General features: G+C 41.4%; 1 protein-coding gene across 5 annotated transcripts in view; it reads left to right on the top strand.

Annotated features, from left to right (window-relative positions):
- The first annotated feature begins 3,059 nt into the window (after positions 1-3,059).
- NUDT14 (nudix hydrolase 14) overlaps positions 3,060-18,370 on the top strand; it is a 69,525-nt gene continuing 54,214 nt past the window's right edge. For all 5 annotated transcript variants that reach the window (XM_072986764.2, XM_078383585.1, XM_020800770.3 and 2 more), the window contains exon 1: positions 3,060-3,798. Coding sequence is in view for 3 of the 5 variants with exons in the window: in XM_020800770.3 (XP_020656429.3) it covers positions 3,718-3,798 (81 nt within the window). In the remaining 2 variants the exon portion in view is untranslated. The remainder of the gene's footprint in view (positions 3,799-18,370) is intronic.

Here is an 18,370-nt window from a genome sequence, read left to right as displayed (position 1 = left end):
ACCACACCTTCTGAAGCAAGTTCCCACTGGCTCTTACAGCTGCAAAGATCTACTTGAATGTACAAAGAGAACAGAAATCTCTGAATTTTTGAAGCTAGAGACCTCGTTGGGTGCAGGGTATTAACTATGACCCACAAAGATAGGGAGGAAAATATGCAAAAGAGAACAAACAGGAAAACAGGACAAATAGGAAAATAAAAGGTAGCATGCAAATTTTCTCATCTGGTACAATTCCTAACAACTGCCGCACCCAGCTACTCTTGATTTTTAAAAAGCAATTAAAGACAATGATGTTTCGGCAGGCCTTCCCCCCCACCCCCCCTTAGCTAATCCTGATTTTCCTTTTTTCTTTTTCTTAGTTTATAATTTTATGGTTGAAAGTTTTCTTCTTTGTAAATTTGTTTTGTCACTGTTGCACCCCTGTTGTGAGCCGCCTAGAGTGGTCTATTGACTAGATAGGCGGGATATAAATGAAATAAATAAATAAATAAATTGATGTATAATTTTATTTTTTAGCCAGCCCCAAAGGTGTGGTCTGCAGGGTTAAAAAGCAACGAATAGTCCAATAGTAGGTTTGACCTCTGCAAAACCTGATTCCTCATTTTCTTCTTTAAAATGTGGAAGGTAATGGCTTGCAAAAGCCCTTCCAATTCTCATTGGCTTTTGGGAGTTGGATTTAAATCTCAAGGTAAAAATTTGTTGTCCAAAACTACCCACTGCAACCGCCCACATGTATAATATTACACCTTCAGAATTTAGAAATCTTTGGGATCTCCCCACACAAGTTATTTTGCAAATCCTGTGTACTGCTGGAGAGATTGAAACTGGCTCTTCTTTGTTCATTTCACGAGCACCGCAGTACAATCAATAAACATATCGGATAATTTTTGTCCAATAGGAGGCAACATCAAGAGCATTTCAGGCAGCTAACAGGAAGTCTTCCACGGTACATGTGAAGTAGTACAAGCATCACTGGACAGGTTTGACAACATGGACTTTAGTCACAGCAGTTAATTAGTTCTCAACAAGGTAGCCATGTTAGCCAATTTCAACATATATATAAAAAAGACTTAACGGATTACTTTAAGTGTGAGTTTTTGTGGATTACAGTCTACCTGTATCAATATACCTGTTGGCCATTTAGGTGCCAACTCTTTTAGGTTATGTTTTATTTATATATGCTGAGTAAATTACGTAGTTCTTTATATTCCATAGGACTCTTTATATTTTTTAAAAATTTTAAACGCAATATGCATAGCCAGTGTATCTATTTATTGTGTTTTACTGAAAACAATCATGTATTCCAAGGACAGTCATAAGCTAGGCCTGTATTTAATCGTGTATCTTATTTATTGTTCAGTCCAAGTCTACTTCAAAGAAGGGATCACAGGGATTTGAAGTTACTCACCAACAGTTAACACCTAAACACCACACCAAACAAGCAGAATTTGCACCATGTGTAAATAGCCACCCTATAAACAGCCTCAGTCATATTCTCCTGCATTTATTAAGGGCTCTCAGATTCATGAAAAGCTACTACCAACTACAGTATCTGTGTTCAGAAAGTTAGTCCTGTTAGTCTGTTTCAGAAATAGCAAAAACAAAGAAACAGTATTGCAGCACCTTTAATATAAAGAAATGTATTTCAGTGTGAGCTTTCGTGGTTTACAATCCATTTCTTCAGACAGAAAATTCTTATCAGCAGGTTCCACCTGCACAATGGGAATAACACCATCATAAGTAGTAAATTGCAACAGATTAAACATGCCCTTTTCCAATTTTGGTGCATAGGCATTTTTATCTCAGAGGCATGTACATCCCAAAATCAAAATAGGCAGTCTTTATATTGCACTGATGAAAATGTCTGTCTGCACAGGCAGCACTGCACAACAGGATTTTGGCCACTTTACTCATCCAAACTACAGTACTGTAGTGGACTTGTTTAGATTTCCAGGGCACACAAGAGAGAAGGGCCTCAAGGCCAGATTCTGTCATGAACCAATTAAATGGTTTTATAGTGGCATCTTCAGCAACTCAGAGCAGAACATGCTGATTGGGTTTTGGGAGGAACTGGGAATAATAATAGTCAGCCACATTGCAAAAATATGTTAATGTTAGGCACTTTGAACCATCTCAGGCTGCAATCCTACACACATACTGCTAAAATTAAGGATTTCCTTCTAACTAAACATGTATAGGATCAAATTGTTGATGGTGCTATGTGTCAGTGGTTCTTAACCTTTGTTACTCGGATGTTTTTGAACTGCAACTCCCAGAAACCCCAGCCAGCACAGTTGGTGGTGAAGACTTCTGGGAGTTGCAGTCCAAAACTCCTGAGTAACCCAAGGTTAAGAACCAGTGCTATGTGTCATCAAGTTGGCACCAACTTATACTGACCCTGATAGGGTTTTCAAAGTAAGGGAGATATTTAAGGATTAGCTTTACCAGTTTCAGTCCCCCCAGTGAGTTTCCATGTCTGAGCAGAGATCTGGAGCCTGGTCTCTAGAGTGCTAGCCCCTTACTCTATCCACTACACCACATTAGGCACAGGATCTAATTATACCGTAAATAATAAATAAGTATCATCAACATCAATGAAACTAACACAACCCTACATCATGTTTGTGACACAGAATGACATAGTGGTTATTGTGTGTTTTCAGATGTCTTCATGTCTCTTTCCTCTCCAATTTTCCCCACAAATCTGCACTGTGTGAAGATTGGCTTAATAATACACAGTACACATCCTTCTTCTGCCTCAAGCTCAGTGTGGAAAGAAGGAAGTTAAGTTCGGGGGAAACATCCTTACTTTCTATTTGCATTAACATTTCTTCCTTACATCCTTAAAAAAACAAGAGAGACCCACACTGAGTAGGGTCTTTAAGGTACCACAACTAGAGATGTAAAATTTCCATTTTTCACTGAAAAAAAGAAAAAATTTTCAGAAATTTTGCATCTCTAGCCACCACATCTTTTTTTACTTTTGCTTTCTTTTGTGTTTCTTGCTGAAACGCTTACACAGATTAACATGGCTCCAAAAACTATGAGGAGGGTCAAAGCATCTGTGCATTTCTCCTTAGATGCCCATCTTCTTGAAAGGCCAGTCTTCCACTGGACTTGCTGCAAGGGGCCACATTTCTTGTGAAAGATGTCCTCCATTTGAAACTTGCCCGGCCCAAGGCTATTTTAAAAGATTCAAAAAAATAAAAAATTAAAAAAAAAGGCGCCAGAGTTGGCAAACCTTGAGGTTGCTGCCCATCCCGTTTGCAGCACCTGGACAGCAGAGTCCAGCAGGAGCTACACAGATCAATTGGGCCACAGTCCTTCCCTATTTCAGAGAAAGGCGCTGGAATTCTGCTAAAAGAATAAAACAAGTTTTATTTTTCACGTATAAATGAGCACAAATCGCACACAAACAGGTTCCCTCTTGAAGGCTTCTTTTCGGTGAGGCGGAAAAGGCCACCCCGTTTCATATTCCCGCACGTTGGAACATGAAGGCAAGAAGCCAGAAACATCTTCGTGAGGGAAAAGAGTCTCTCAAAACCTCCCTCCCGCCGGGCCAGCCGCTTCTTCCCGTGCCCTGCGCCCTCGCTCCGCACGCCGGCTCTCTTCGGCTGCCTCCTCCTCCTCCTCTCCGGCTGTATCGTCCCTTCGCGGCTTCTGCCCGGGACCGCCCGCCGCTTCCCTGAGACGAAAGCTCTTCTGCCGCGTTTGGCCATGGAGTCCGTCGAGGACCTGAGCCTGGGGCCCTGCACCGCCTCCCAATACCTGCGGCCTTTTCGGCTCCGCTACCGCCAGGTAAGCTGGCCGAGAAGGAGCCGCCGCCTCGTCTCCTTCCGCAGCCTAGCGCGGCCCGTCTTCCGTGGGAGCCCCGCCTGGCAAGGCCGCGCTCTCCACACGGAGCCGGTGCTTCGGGGCCTAGCGGTGTGAGGGAGGGAGAAGCGCCGCCCCGGCCGGAAAGGAGACGCGGTTGGGGGGTTGCCCAGTTGTCTTGGAGTCGTGGAACTGCGGGCCGGCTGGGGAGCTCTTTAGGAAGGCCTGTTTCGCTGTTTTCATGCAGGGACATGCACTCTGTTAATGGGCAGAGGTGGCCTTTTCCTCCCCATTTCCCCCCCTTGTGGCCCTTTCCTCATACATTCTGAGGGGAAAAGGTTGAGTTGAACGAGGGTGGCCACTTCCAGATCAACCAAAGGGTGTTTTAGTGTTCCTTCTGTTTTCTGTATGGTTTTTGTTTGGCCCCTTTTTAGTATTTGCATACACACTGTGGTTAGCTTTAATATTGTCTTTTAATGATGCAAACCACCTTGCGTTCTTTTAAGGAGAAAGGCGGGGTAAAAATATTTTAAATAAATAAATACATAAATATTCTGCATGAACTGAAGTCAGATTCTAAGAGACAGTGCCTCATTTGGCTCAGTTTTCTTGAGGTAATGCACGCGCGTAGGTACACACACACACACACACACACACACACACACACACACACACACACACACACACACACACACACACACACACACACACACACACGTACGTATGAATATATATCTATATGTACCTGTGCATGTGTATATAAACATAAATTGTTCATTCTTTAGTCTTTGTTTAATTAAAATATTTTTGCCCTATCTTTCTCCTTGAAAGGACCCAAAGTGGCTTACATCATTTAAACACAATATTAAAACTAAAAGTGAGTATACAAATACTACCATGTTTTCCCGAAAATAAGACAGGGCCTTATATTAATTTGTGCTCCAAAAAAACACACAAGGACTTATTTTCAGGAAATGTTTATTTTTATTTTCCATGTACAAGAATCTACATTTATTCAAATACAGTCATGTCACCTTCTTTTGTTTGCTGCACAAGGGTGGAGGGCAGGGTTTCACTTAACTGGGGCTTACTTTTGGGGTAGAGCTTATATTATAAGCATCCTGAAAAATCAAACTAGGGCTTTTATTTTCAGGGAAGCAGGGTAAAAAGGATAATTTTCATTTATATAATGAAAGTGCATTATGTAGGGCAGAGGTCCCCAACCCCCGGTCCATGGCATGAGCCGGACTGGGCTGTGGGGACAGACCTTCCCCCACCCCTGCCTGCACTCACCCCTGCACAGCCTGTTTGCGTCTGTGCGAGCATGCCTGCGCCCACATGAGCACTCTGCCACCCTTTTGCACATGTGCATGAGTGCCCCCTGAGCACAGTGCCGCCCTTTGCACATGCGTATAAGCATGTGCATCCCACACGAGTGCTTCGCATGAGCATGTGTGTGCCCGCATGAGCGCCCTCACTCCTTTGCGCATGTGCATGAGCACGTGCATGCCAGCATGAGCACCCCTCGTTCCTTCACGCATGCGCATGAGTGCAGGGGGGTGCTCTGCCTTCCCCAGCCAGTCCGCAGGGCTAAAAAGGTTGGGGACCACTGAGGAAACCTCCTACTACAACTGCTGCCAGTCCAACACACACACCCAACCCCACACCACAAGTGTGCCAGATTCCAGTGATGTGCAGATTTCCTATCCCTGCAGTGATCTATAAAATCATTATTTAATTTATTTTTTCAATTATTTTTAAAGGACCCACGGATAAGTTGCCAGGCATTGTGTGTGTATGTGGAAAGTGGCTCCTCTCTCCTTTTTGGAAAAGAAATGCTTATTTGCTTTTTCAGAGGCTGACTTAGGTGTGCTGCCTGTGGGCTCTTGGGCTGGGAGCCTGTCTTACTATCGGGTTGCAAGGGGGTGGGTTATGACCCCATAGATACTGCAGCTGCGTTGCCAGAGGGGTGGCATGAGGTCAAAAGACAGGCGGCAATGGTTCTTTATTGCAGCACTTTGCAAGGGCAGTCCTTATAGTGTACACGTAACACTGTGTCAGCAAACCCCCACACACAACCAAAGCAGCAATGACTCAGAGAGATAAAGAGAGTCTTGACATCATCCATTTCTGGTAATTAGCATTTTTAAAATGGGGCAATAAAATTCTGGTCTGTTCAATCAATGCTTTCTGTATTCTGGAAAACCAATTCTAGAGCCAAAAATAAACCACAAAAACCTACCTATTTTACATCATCCCCTGCATACTTTCTCATGAAAAGACTTTCATCCACATTCTTGTGTTAAGAGTCAAACATGCCACTCCCAACATTTCCTACTTACCTGTTTACAACTATTTTAAACTGCCAAATTTTTTAAGCTGTGTATGAGTTCCTCTCCCCAATGTCCCACATTTCTACTAGAGAACATATAACTCTGTCCTCACTAAAAAAGCTGCAGTAATATGCTTTTGGAACCAATGTTGTGTAGTGAGCAGAGTGGAATTAAGGATCAGAAGACTTATGTTCAAATTCTTGCTCAGCCATGGAAAGTCTCTTGGAGAGTTGGCGGTGGTGAATCACTCCATGAACATTTCACATACCTTGAGCATTTTATTAGGGTTCCCATAAGTTAGAAGCAACTTGTCTCTACATTACCAAGAACCAGTATCTTTTGGATGTCTGACTTAAGGAGTTCAGTTCCTCTAAACGTCATAAATTCAGTGCCAGGTTCAACTGTGGTGCTCATTTAAAAATAAAAATTGCCAAGTGTGTTGAGGAAAGTGGTTGTGCAAAAATTTGACAAAAGCAAGAACTGTCTTAATGTTTCTCATTGAAAAAAATTAAACCCATTCATAAAAAGACTTGAGTGGTACCACATAGGCTTCCTAACTCAACACGAGACTCTAGTGGTTCAGTGGGTAGAGGTTTAATTGGGATTTTGGCACAGTGGCTAAACTGCAGTACTGCACTGAAAACTCTGTTCATGTTTGATCCAGTGCTCAGGTAGTTGGCTTGAAATTGACTCAGCCTTCCAGCCTTCTGAAGTCAGTAAGTTGAGTACCCAGCTTGCTGGGGGGGGGGCAATCTGTAGCCTGCATAATTAATTTTTTATAAATTTCCCAGAGAGAGCTTTAAGCACTATGGGGCAGCATACTTTCTATGTTTTTTGCACATTAAAGATAAAAGCACAAGATTAAAAACAATTGTGTTCCTTTTCCATAAACTGATAAAGCATATGTGAATAAAATGTTATTGAAACTCCTTTCCACTCTTAATATATAGGTTTAACACTGGGTCCGTGATCCCCCCCCCCCATTTTAAACACTCCCAGTTCATCAAGCTGATTATGAATTCATGAGCCAAATGGGTACACATTGTTGTCCATCAGTAACTGGATAGTAACTAGGCACAGCTTGTATTTCAAGGGGACAAGACATTACTTGGAGGACTTGCTTCCAAGTATATATGTATGAGGATTGGATGCTGCCTTGCTAACCCTGGACAAGAGGAGTCCTCAATATCTCATATGTTTCATAACAGGCAGTATTGTGGCACCTTAAAGATGAAAAAGATTCATTTGGCACAAACTTTTGTGGACTGCATGCCACTTTTTCAGATGCAAATCAGATTGTAGTCTACCTCTTCTGATTCAGATCTATACTTCCAGTATATATTTTTACAAGAAGTACAAATTCCCATGATTATGGAACTAGTTGGTAGCATGAAAGAATTAGTGTGGCACTGCACCAAGATTTGGGTGAAGTATCTTAGTTTATGATGACCCAGTGGCTATGTATCATTGTCCTATGGTAAATTTCTGATGACTACTGTAATGCATATGTACAGTTTTTAATATTTCATTACTTAAGAATATTTTTTAAAATGGTGAAAACATAATTTTTGCTCATTAATTTTTGATGCCCCACTGATTTCTTGTGAGAACTTAAGAACAAATCAAAGGACTGTGCAGTTGATCTAGTTTATACTATGTCGCATTAGATATATTCAGGAAGCTAAGAAGCAAAACCGGAAGCAGTAGTTATACAAATGAAATTGGTTTCATTTGTATAACCTTTAGTTCCCCATGCTCTTCATCATATTCTCTCTTCTAGTCAGTTTTCTTCCTGTCATTTACTTGCTGTGCCTGTCTGAGTTTACTCTGTTCACCCAGGTTCAATTTCCTTTTTCCATTTTTCGTACATGCCCTCCCTTCAATCTCTTTGTTTTTAGATTTGTCATTTAAATGTATTTTATTGAGTTTGGTAACCACCCAGGGCTATTGTGAAGAGGGGCAGATACAAATCAGTACTTCTCACTCATTTGGGTAAGATAATGGGTACACATAAGTATCAATAAATAGCTACATTTTATATTACCCTTTCTGGATAAGGAACATGTAGTTACATTTCCTGTTCCTTTCTGGATAGGAAACCTGGCTTCATCTAATTCTTCTGAAAATTTAATGTACCGTATCTCTAATAAAAACCCATGTCACTTCAAACGAAGATTAACTTCTCCTGCCACTACATCTCATTCCATTAGTGTAAAATGTTTCCTATGGTCACTACTTGTGACTTATCACCTTAGAGTCTTAGAAGAGGAGATTGAGTGGTGGCTGAGATTCTCTTCAGCTAAGGCAGATATCTGGAGATATCAGTGGATACTCTCTTAACCTTGAGTACTTTGGTCCCATTGGGAAAGAGGCAACTTCCAACTTAAGATATGATACATTTCTTTTCATCCCATGCTTCACATTGAATAGTGATGACTCTGGGCAGTGCCTTTGTAAAGACATGTAACAGCTTATAGCTGTAGATCAGTGGTTCTTGTATAAAGAAATAAAATTATTTAGTTAATAGTTAATAATATATCTAAATAATATGTTGTTAGTGTTCCAGTGTCAAGAATATATGGTTACCAGAGTTGGAACCTGAACAGGAAACTTTACCTCCAGTGTCATATATGGTTTCTTTGCTGCACATGGATCATAATAACTATCTTTTCACCAGTTTCCTTGTCTTTTTGAAGAGTGTATCATCCCTGTAGAGACACTCAGTCTGCTTTGAAATGATAAGCAATAGTCTCAACATCTTTACAGAGGATCTTTCAGAGAGGAGGAAATTTTACCAGGTGTCCCTTCATGGCAGAACTTTGATGAAAATACCCTATACAGTAGTCAAATTGCGCCTTCTAAACAGCTTTCAAAAGTAGACATGTTCCTTCTGATTCTGGCTTGGTAACTCTTCCTTTACACAAGGTTTGATACTTGATTTTGTCCCCCCCCCCCCCAAACTGAGCTTTCTCCTTTACCTGGCACTACAGTTGCCTAAGAGGAAGAAATCAAAGTTGTGAAACTGGCCCCAACACTTTGTATTCACAGCAGAAAAAGCTACACTTTCTAAATTTCTGTACCTCGCAGTGCTGTTAAAGAAAGAGGTGGCAATTCTTCTGTACAAATGAGAAAGAGTGGGTTTTGTTGCACCTGTATTCTATAAAACATCATTATAGTAATACACCTTGATCAATCGCTCCTGCTTAATTGTCATATTTTACACTTAACATGACAGAAGATTGCTTACATGCTTCTGCTCTTTGAACTCTTCTTGAAAACTGCGGGTGACTAGGGGCAATTAGTGCAAACTATCATTTTTTGTATGTGAACTTCATTTTTGTTTTTGTATTTCAGTTAAAAACTTTTCCTTGACTTCAGAAAGAACTTTCTTTGCTTCAGTCATGTCCCTTAAACATTGACCAGAGTTTCATTAATATATTAACACCCAAGTTTAAACAAACTTTTAAAGGTTACTTTCCTTTTGTGGCCTGCTTAATGGCACACCAATGTCATGAGCTCTGATCGAAGCAACATTAATTATTTGCTCCAAGTTTTTCTTGCTGGGTCCAAATCCCCTAAAGATTTTGAATGGAGGCTGGGAGAGAATCTTGGAGCCTGGGACAGAGCAGCTGGCCTGGACATGGGCTGATGCCCCAGTTGACAGGTTGTTGGATTAGAAAGAATATCAAAGGCAGCAAGCAAGATTAGGGATAAGTGAACATCTGACAGCAGTTTCCAGCAGGGGAGAACAGATGATAAACAATGGGAATGGGGTACTTGGGGAGAGATGAGAGGTGAGAAGGCCATGGGAAAAGTGTGGCGGCAATCACTAAAGCACCAGGTTGCTGCGCCTCATGAATAGAACAGGAAATGGGATTTGCAGGGACAGATGTGATGAGCGGTGATGAATACATTATAGACCAAAGAAAGTCAAAACTCCTGAAGGTGAGTGATGTTCTTTCCACGAATCTCTTCAATATAATCATGGGAAAATCTTGGCCTTTGAGAAGGTAGCATGTTGGATGTGCAGGAAGAAATGACTTTTTCCTGGAGGTGGGTTAAACATTATTTGTAATGAAACTCTTCTTCTGCTAATAACATTTTATTAGGATCCAAGAACAAAGAAGGGTGAGCGCATTGCTTTTTACTATAGGATATGTCTGAGTGCAGGTTTGTGAATAAAGCTAAAAAAAAAAAACCCAAACCACAGATGTTATAGTCATTTTTCATGCCAGAATTACTCATCTCCAGTGTTCCTTTAGCATATCCATGCAAAGAGGTGAAGCTAGGCCATTTCTAAATCTCTTTTTTACTCAGCTTGGCTTAGTGAGTTGTTTTTCTTATGCAAAAGAAATATGAAGTGGGCAAGGTTCCTTCTAAGGTACGTGTCTGCATGAATGTGTGTGGTTCTGTCCACCTCCGTGCAGGTCTCGTCTTCCTCCACACACTCACAGTGATCATTTTCAGTCCCTTTGGTTCTGGTTGCAATGGAACCTCCCACGCAGGGCATAATCATCCACACAGGTGGGTGAAGTTGCACACGCGAGGGGCAGAACCCTGCCCAGCGGGGCTGAAAATCAGAAGGAATGTTGGAAATGTGTCTAGTTCTTGAACCAGGGTGGCAATAGAAAAATACAGAGGGGTCTTGACTTGAGAACTTAATCCATATTGGAAAGCGGTTCTCAAGTCAAAAAATCTGTAAGTCAAGTCTCCATTGACCTACAGTGCATTGAAAACCGATTAATCCCGTAACAGGCCGTTTTTGTTCCATTTTGGTTTTTTTCTGGTCTGTAAGTCAAATCTCAGTCTGCAAGTCAAACCTAAATTTTGCTGCCAGAGAAGTCTGTAACTCAAAAAGTCTGTAAGTCAAGCCGTCTGTAAGTCAAGGGTCTACTGTAAGACCAAGCACCTACACCTGTAATAGTGTCAAAGGTGTTATCTTTCAGTCTCTATGACAGCCTGCCTTGCCAGTGACCCAAAGGACAAGAGACTTGTCCACCTTTGTTTGTATTCACTGTTTACAGTCTGATCTTCTGAATACTGGAAGTTGCTGTTTTAAGCCCATTTAGGCCAGTTGAAGTCCACAGTTGTGGCATGGACTACGCTCTCAGTTGGCAGTACCTAAACATTTAAATAGTTTTTCTATGTTTAAATAACAACCATTAAAACATATGACTTACAGACCTTAGTAGGTTCTTCGGGGGTCTTCAGTGCCCCCTCTCATGTTCTAACCAAATTAATCTACTTTCAGGACTAAGGTGGTGGCCTGCAAAGCAAAGGGGCTTAGTAAAACAAGGCACCTTCTCAGTTGTGTCCCTATCCTTATGGAATGGGCTCCTGGTAGAAGTACGCCAGGCCCCCTCCCTCTCTTCTTTATGATGATGTTGAAGACTATCCTCTTTCAAGAAGCATTCAGAGTCATCTTCCCTGTGAATCATTAGTTATGTTCCCTGATCCCGCCACTAATTGGGGTTTATTTTTAATTATTGTGTATGATTTCTTGAAAGTTTATTGTTGGGTTGGTGGATTATTATTTCTTTGTCTGTTGTAAACCACTTAAAGTAGTGCATTGGTATATAAAAGAGAGAGAAATAGGTTGACATTTTTGTTTACCATCATTGTGCTGTTGTCACAAATGACAGTTTCGACTCATTAATTAATTAAGTCTACTAACTTATATGCCGCCCACACTACCCAAAGGTCTCTGGGTGGCTTGCAACAATTAAAATACTGTAAAAAAGATAAAACAATTAAAATACAATTAAGATATATGCTCTAAAAATTGCCATCAGGACCCACAGTTGATGAATATCAATATTAATTTCTGTTGTTCACTTAATGACTCTTAGGAGGCCGCAGAGCCTGTGAGTTAACTGCAGCACTTATGCAAACCTGATGCGACTACCATATGTTTAGTTTTTATATACCAGATTCTTTTTTAAAAAGAAAACTTTCACTAAGTGAATTCTGGGGTATTTTCTGACCCCATTTGAATTCTTTTGCAATGATAGCAATAAGTTTCACATTAGGGCTGTGATTAGAGTTAGCGTTTAGGTTGAATTTGTGCATTTTTAAAATGTGGATGTACTTTATTTAGTTCATTGAGAATTCCAGCACCTGCTCCTCTCCAATGGAGCTAACTTGGGTTTATTACTTCTGCTCTTCTGTATCCTCATTCACCAACAAATGATATGGAAATGTATTCCAGTGGGAAGAGCTTACTGTACTTCTACCTGTATCCATTTTTAATCCACGTTGCTCAAATTCTGTTGGCATAGGATTACACAATTTACCAAGGTGAATTGATCGAATACATCTTTTTTGCACAGTCAAGACACATGATCAGTTATGCAACCAAGATATATCCTGGTACCTAATCAATTAGGCAAAATCCTATGTGAACACCAATTTTTTTGCCTGATATGCTATAACAGACTAACTCAATTACCTCTTATAAAACTACTATAATTGGGTTCTGGCTATTGTGAGCCCTATTGGGTCCTGTACAGTACTTGCAGAAACTTGAGATTAAAATAAAACAAAGCAGAGATTTTGTTGGTGGTGCCTGGAGTTTAAGGAAGCTGGGGTTTAAGGGGCTGTTTAAAAACATCCTGCCCAATCCTGGAGTGTGAGGATCAATTTGTGTGTGAGAGAGAGAGGGGGGGGGGGCTTCATTTTCCAGGATGCTGAACTTTGTTATAGCATTAAAAAGAAATACTGTACTGTATATATGTTAGGATTTTTTAGTCAATTTGGTCTCTGCCTTTATATGGGACATTGCTTTTCTGCACATGAAAGCTGAAGAGCAGGACAAGTATTCATCTACATCCCACATTGTAAAGTTCATGAGGCATTAACTTTGTTGAAGCAAAGCATGATCTAGGTAGCAGATAAGGAAGTGTGTAAATGAAATAAATAAGTAAAACATGGTTCTTGGAAAACAGAAACACACAGTACAAAAACATATGAGCCCAATTCAAATTGCCCTTTTAAACTTTTTAATACTCTGTGTGGCCTGTGACCTACTTACCTTCAAGACAACCTATCCCTACATTTACCACAAATATCTCCACCCTGATTAGGTTTTCCTCAGGTCCTTTGCTTTGTGTGCTGTCATCCTTGGAGGTAAAGAGAATGCAAGGCATTTTCAGTCACTGCCCTGGGGTTGTAAGCCTGCCAGAATATTTCAGCTCCAACATGCTTCTGCTGGCATCAAGGAGGGGAGGCAGAACCTGGTTTTTGGGCAGAACCTTCAAATAATGTTGATAAATAATGTTTCCGCTGAAGGCTTCTAATCTGCCCTGTGTTTTATGGATACAGTATTTGCTTGTTTATTTTTAAATACTGTATCAAGCAGCCTCAAGTCTGGGGGGGACCTATTTACTGTAGTTTAAATTAAAATTTCTGCTCCTGGTAGAACATGAGTCCCTGTTGCAAAGTGAGTCAGGCTGATTCAGGTGCTTGTCCTCCCTTATCTATGGCAATTAGCATGGGAAAGATATTTACAATTCTCATTCAGATTTACCTCCTGCAATTAAATGCCTTAAGGGTGCTTTATCTGCCCTAAGAACAGCGAGCATCATGAATTCATACCACTGTTTAAAGAACAGACACAAATGCTGAGCTCCCACCCATTTGATTTGCTTTTTGAAAAATGTACATTTAATCCGCATTTCATAAAATAAAAATCCAACTTGATAGCAACTGGTTATGTGCATGAATCTTAAATCGCACTATGAAATGACAGTCATAAATAGGAGTTTGGCACAGTACTCACTATGGATATAAATTTATGCTCACTTCATAAGGATGAAAGTTTCGTGCATTGTTTAGCATACTAGAGCAAAAAATGTACAAAACCTCTGTATATTTGTGCATATGCTTAAATGAAAAACCCAAGTTATTTGGCAGAAACATGGGGAGGGGAGTAATTTTCTGTTAAAAATGCTGTTGCCAAACAAAGATGCTCATCTTTTCAGTATAATGCAGGAACAAAACAACTGAGAGTGATTTACCATTTTTTCCAACAGGGTTGAGGATGAGAAAATTTCTAAGTATTTGTTAAATCCTTTGTGCTCCTGTGTTAGACATTGTGCTTTTTTAGTATAATTTTTTTGCCCCTAGCCACTCCCAAATTTCCCATGACACTGCCTTCCATATCTGAACCCACCACTGGAGTCAGAGTGCACTTATCAACAACAGTATTTATTTATTTGTTTGTTTTTTTTGTTTTTATACTGCCCATCTGGCTGTCAAGGCCACTCTGGACAGTTTACAAAAACAATAATAAAACAGTAACATAACTGTAACATATCTAATAAACTTGAGATTGCTTGCAAAACAGGAAGATTATGAACGGGCAAATAAAGCCTCTCTTCTAAACTGGAATCAGACACAGTTTCTTTACTGTTCTCCTTATTTACGGTATTCCCCTTCTCTCTGTCCTTGTAAAACCATCTGCTGTCCCTCCATTGCCTGGATGGCCCACTTGAGATACACTAAGCAAAGGAGTATTGCAACAGCAATGGCTTACATTTATGTTTGACTGTTTAAAAGGGGCAGCTATCCCACCTTCCCTCTCCTTCTTGTAGAACAGACCTGGACAAAGTGCGGCCCGCGGGCACATATGGCCTGCAAGCCGCTCCTGTCCGGCCCGCCCATGGCCACTCCTGTCCAGCCTGCCCGTTGCCGTTTAGTGAGCCGGAGCTCCGGCTCTGGTCACCCAGCACAGTAGTAAGCAAAACTCACAAGGTCCATCGCTGGGATCTCACGAGTTTTGACTGTTACTCTTGAGCCGCAGGCTGCAGAGCCTGTGGCTCAAGAGGCCGGAAGCGATCCCTGCGCAGGCGATGTGATAACGCATCATGTTGCCTGCGCAGGATAGAAGACAGTCGAAGAGGAAGGCCGCGGGGGAACGGAGGGCAGGTGAGTTAGCTCAGTGTTGGGTTTTTTTTCCTCTTCCCCCCCCCCCCGTGGTGAATGAATTACAACACTCACATAGTTAGCTCCCTAAAAAGTTTAGTGAGTTAACTATGTCAGCCTTGTAGTTCGTTCACCGCAGGGCCTCAACCAATGGGGGCCTATTACTATACACAAATTGGGGGCTATTACTACCCACCTAATGGGGGCCTATTTTTAAGTAATGTTGGTTCGGCCCCTGAACACAGTTCAGATTTTTCATGTGGCCCCCTATAGAAATTAATTGCCCACCCCCGTTGTAGAAGCAGGATGCTTCCCAATGACTTGGCCAGGCTGAAGGGTTTTGAGTTGAACCTTCTCTCACTCCCTGTTCTCACAGTTCCTTCCTCTTCTCTCACCTCTGTTTCTCAGCTCAGAAGGAGAGCTTGTGGGTTGATTTTGACTAGCACAGCCTTTTCACCTCAACCCTGGGAACCAGCTCCACAGTCCAAGGGTCCTCACATTACACACACTCCCAGTCCTCTTGAAGATCTATTACCTTAAGGACTTTCACTTCAGTCTGGCAAGCCTCACCTTCTATTTCTTTTTCAGCTTCCCTCCATATCTCTTCTGTCTCCCTCGCCTCCTTCATTAGGACCTTCTTTCCTCCTCCCTTTTGTTCTCCTTTCCTTTTCTGAAAAATAAGAGCCATAGTATGATGGTATCATAAAGAAAACAGGCAGAGTCATAATGAGAGTTGTTTATGTGCAGATATTGAAAGTTATGTGTTTGAGCTACAGTGCTTAGAATTCCCAAGCCACCATGGCAAATGATGATTTTGAGGCTTTGAAAAAGGACCAGGAGGCCCATTTCAGATGTCTTGCATCTAAGATACTGCATTAAGTATGGTAGCCAGTTCACATATTCAGTTGTGGGTATGAAGTGACTCTCAGTGATATAATTGTGTGCAGTGACTTCATCTCGTTGTATCAGGAGTGAGTACAAACTACACTATATATAAATGTAATGATGGGAAGAATAAGAAAATTAATTATTCTTAATTTTCCCCCCATGTTTGGAATTTGGAAAGGAGAAGACAGCCAGTTATCATTTGATATAAAGGTACAGCTTGTATTCTGGAGCTGTAGCATCTGTCCATTTTCTACTGATTTCTGTAAAGGGGTAAGAGAGGTGAAAGGTGCTTGTGATTTTCGCAAGATGGCCCTTTGAGAAAGTCTTGGGGGAAAATCTGGATTGCTTCTAAGCTTTGCCTTCCATTAGCCCCCCGCTGTTGTTCTTCATCGAGTTACTTTAATGACTTTCAAAGCAAGCAAGCGGAAAATGGCTTCTCTGGAACTCTTGAGGAGGCTGGGCTGCAAACTGCCATTGCTTTGCCCAGAAAACAATGATGGAAGTATTTAGGTTCTTTAAAATCTTTGTAGAGTCTAACTGAAAATATGGGGACAGATTTTTAAGAAAAGATATTAGTTGCAATTACACAAAGCTGAAAGTTGTCACCGATTTTAGTACTTCTCCAATAATTATAGGTGCCTCATTTCTTTAAAAAAAGAAGAGAAGGAGTAGGAGTTCAGAAGGTAGCTGTGAAGAGTTCGTTTGGGACAAACAGTACCTTCCCTCTCCACATTTTAACCAAGATGTTATCTGTGTCTTGCTTAATTCCATTGTTTCCCTTGGCATTGTAGGTACCATCTTACCACCATGAATATGGTCAGAGCTAAGCACAGCCAGGCCTGGTTAAGTAGGTGCATGGGGACTACTGGGAAATATCAGAGATTCCCCCTCTTTTATTTATATTAACGCTGGAAATCCTAAATAGGCAGATAAGAGCTAATGAAAGAGTTAAATAACTAAAAATTAGAGGCGAAGAATTTAAGGTACAAGCTTATGCAGATGATCTGGTAATAATACTTGAGAATCCTCAGGGAGACCTAGAGGAAGTATTGAGAATCATAGAAGATTATGGACAAGTGGCAGGTCTCCATATTAATTATCAAAAAACAAAAGTTATGATTAAAAACAAAGAAAGAAGAAGTTGGAAAACCGTTGAGGGAAATTAATTTTGAAGTAGTACAAAAAATCAAACATTTAGGAGTCATCATCACCAAAAAACCCAGCAACTTAATGAAAGAGAACTATCTCAGAATACAGAAGGAAATTCAGAAGAACCTGGAAGATTGGAGTAAGCTACAACTATCATTGATGGGAAGAACTGCAACGATAAAAATGATGATCTTGCCTAAACTTTTATTTCTCTTTCAAAATCTACCAATATTATTAAATTTTAAATACTTTAAAGAATTGGATCGCCTGACAACCAAATTAATATGGAAGACTAAGAAACCAAGAATAAAACTTAATCTATTACAGGACTTGAAAGAAAGGGGAGTTGTAGGACTACCAAACTGGTTATTACCGTATTTTTTGCTCCATAAGACGCACCTCTCCATAAGACGCACCAAATTTTTAGGAGAAGAAAACAGGGAAAAATTAATCTGTTTTCTTCTTCTAAAAATCTGGTGAGCCTTATGGAGAGGTCCGTTTTATGGAACACACCTTAGCCTCCTTTGGCCCCATGCGGGTGGGGGGCGTGGGGGGAGCCTCCAAAGGGTCCTAGGGTGTGTTCTAGGACCTTTGGAGGCTCACCCTGCCCCCCCCCATGGGGCCAGAGGGGGCGAAATTGCCACCTTCAGGGACTCTTCTGAAACTTCCCAAGCCTCAGAAGAGTCCCAGAAGGTGGTGATTTCGCCCGCGCTGGGGGGAGCATTTCAAGGGTCCTAGAAGGCTCACTCAGACCCTTGTGACACTCCCTCACCCCACCCCCCCGGCCAGCGCGGGCGAAATCGCCAGCTTCCAGGACCTTTTGGAGGCTTGAAAGGCTCAGAAAAGGTCCTGGAAGCTGGCAATTTCACTGCCGCTGGCCCCGTGGGGGTGGGGGCAGCCCTGCAAGGGTCCTGGAAGACTCACTCAGACCCTTGGGAGGCTCCCCCCATGGGGCCAGTGGGGGCGAAATCACCACCTTCAGTCCATAAGATGCACAGACTTCCCCCCACTTTTTTGGGGGGGGAGTGCGTCTTATGGAGCAAAAAATATGGTATATTATAAGGCGTGTGCTATGACATGGATAAAAGAATGGATAACTCTGGTAAACCAAAGATTCCTGAAACTAGAAGGGCATGACTTAAGCATGGGCTGGCATGCAAATGTGTGGTATGGGAAATATAAGGAACAATCACACTTTATGGAACATATTGTAAGGAAAGCATTGGGTCTAGTGTGGCATAAATTTCGAGCACAAACATACAAGA

The sequence above is a fragment of the Pogona vitticeps genome, chromosome 1 (assembly GCF_051106095.1).
Source record: "Pogona vitticeps strain Pit_001003342236 chromosome 1, PviZW2.1, whole genome shotgun sequence".
Lineage (NCBI taxonomy): Eukaryota > Metazoa > Chordata > Lepidosauria > Squamata > Agamidae > Pogona > Pogona vitticeps.
Note: the sequence above shows the minus strand (reverse complement) of the source record. Positions and strands in the feature narration are given on the sequence as shown.